Raw genomic sequence first — 582 nt, 5'->3', positions numbered from 1 at the left:
GTGAGACATGGCGTCTGCGGTGCGGTTGTTTGGGGCCCTGGCAGCGGTACTGTTTTTGGCCGGCTGCACGGCTGAAAGCTGCACCGAGCCAGTGATCGTCCCTTCATACTACACTACAAATGATGCTGTCATTTCTTCTGAGAGTGTCTTCATAGTGGAAATCTTGCTGACCTGCAATAACGGGGCACAGAATGTTGCCCTCTATGCTGATGTTGCTGGCAAGCAGTTTCCGGTTACAAGGGGGCAGGACGTGGGGCGATATCAGGTCTCGTGGAGTATGGAGCATAAAAACGCTCGTTCCGGCACATACGAGGTGAAATTCTTTGACGAGGAGTCCTACAGTCTCCTTCGAAAGGCCCAGCGAAACCACGAGGACCTGTCTTCCATCAAGCCCCTTTTCTCAGTTAATGTTGACCACAGGGGTGCTTGGAATGGGCCTTGGGTGGCCACTGAGGTAATCGCTGCACTCATCGGCCTTCTCGTCTACTACACCGCCTATTGTGCCAAAAGCAACATCCAGGCCTAGTGGTTGATGCATTCATGGAAATTTCAAGATCAGGTGTCCCCAAAGTAATTGCTGCT

General features: G+C 52.2%; 1 protein-coding gene across 1 annotated transcript; it reads left to right on the top strand.

Annotated features, from left to right (window-relative positions):
* The first annotated feature begins 7 nt into the window (after positions 1-7).
* Positions 8-526, top strand: LOC117799036 (translocon-associated protein subunit delta-like). Its single transcript, XM_034651495.1, has one exon. It carries the CDS (start codon positions 8-10, stop codon positions 524-526), a length of 519 nt encoding a protein of 172 aa, XP_034507386.1.
* The last annotated feature ends 56 nt before the right edge of the window (positions 527-582 follow it).

Source organism: Ailuropoda melanoleuca, unplaced genomic scaffold, assembly GCF_002007445.2.
Source record: "Ailuropoda melanoleuca isolate Jingjing unplaced genomic scaffold, ASM200744v2 unplaced-scaffold41275, whole genome shotgun sequence".
Lineage (NCBI taxonomy): Eukaryota > Metazoa > Chordata > Mammalia > Carnivora > Ursidae > Ailuropoda > Ailuropoda melanoleuca.
The sequence above is the reverse complement of the archived record's forward strand: the minus strand, read 5'-3'. Positions and strand labels throughout refer to the sequence as shown.

Excerpts from the sequence above, each read along its gene's own strand:
- LOC117799036 (XM_034651495.1), top strand. The coding sequence starts at position 8 with ATGGCGTCTGCGGTGCGGTTGTTTGGGGCCCTGGCAGCGGTACTGTTT.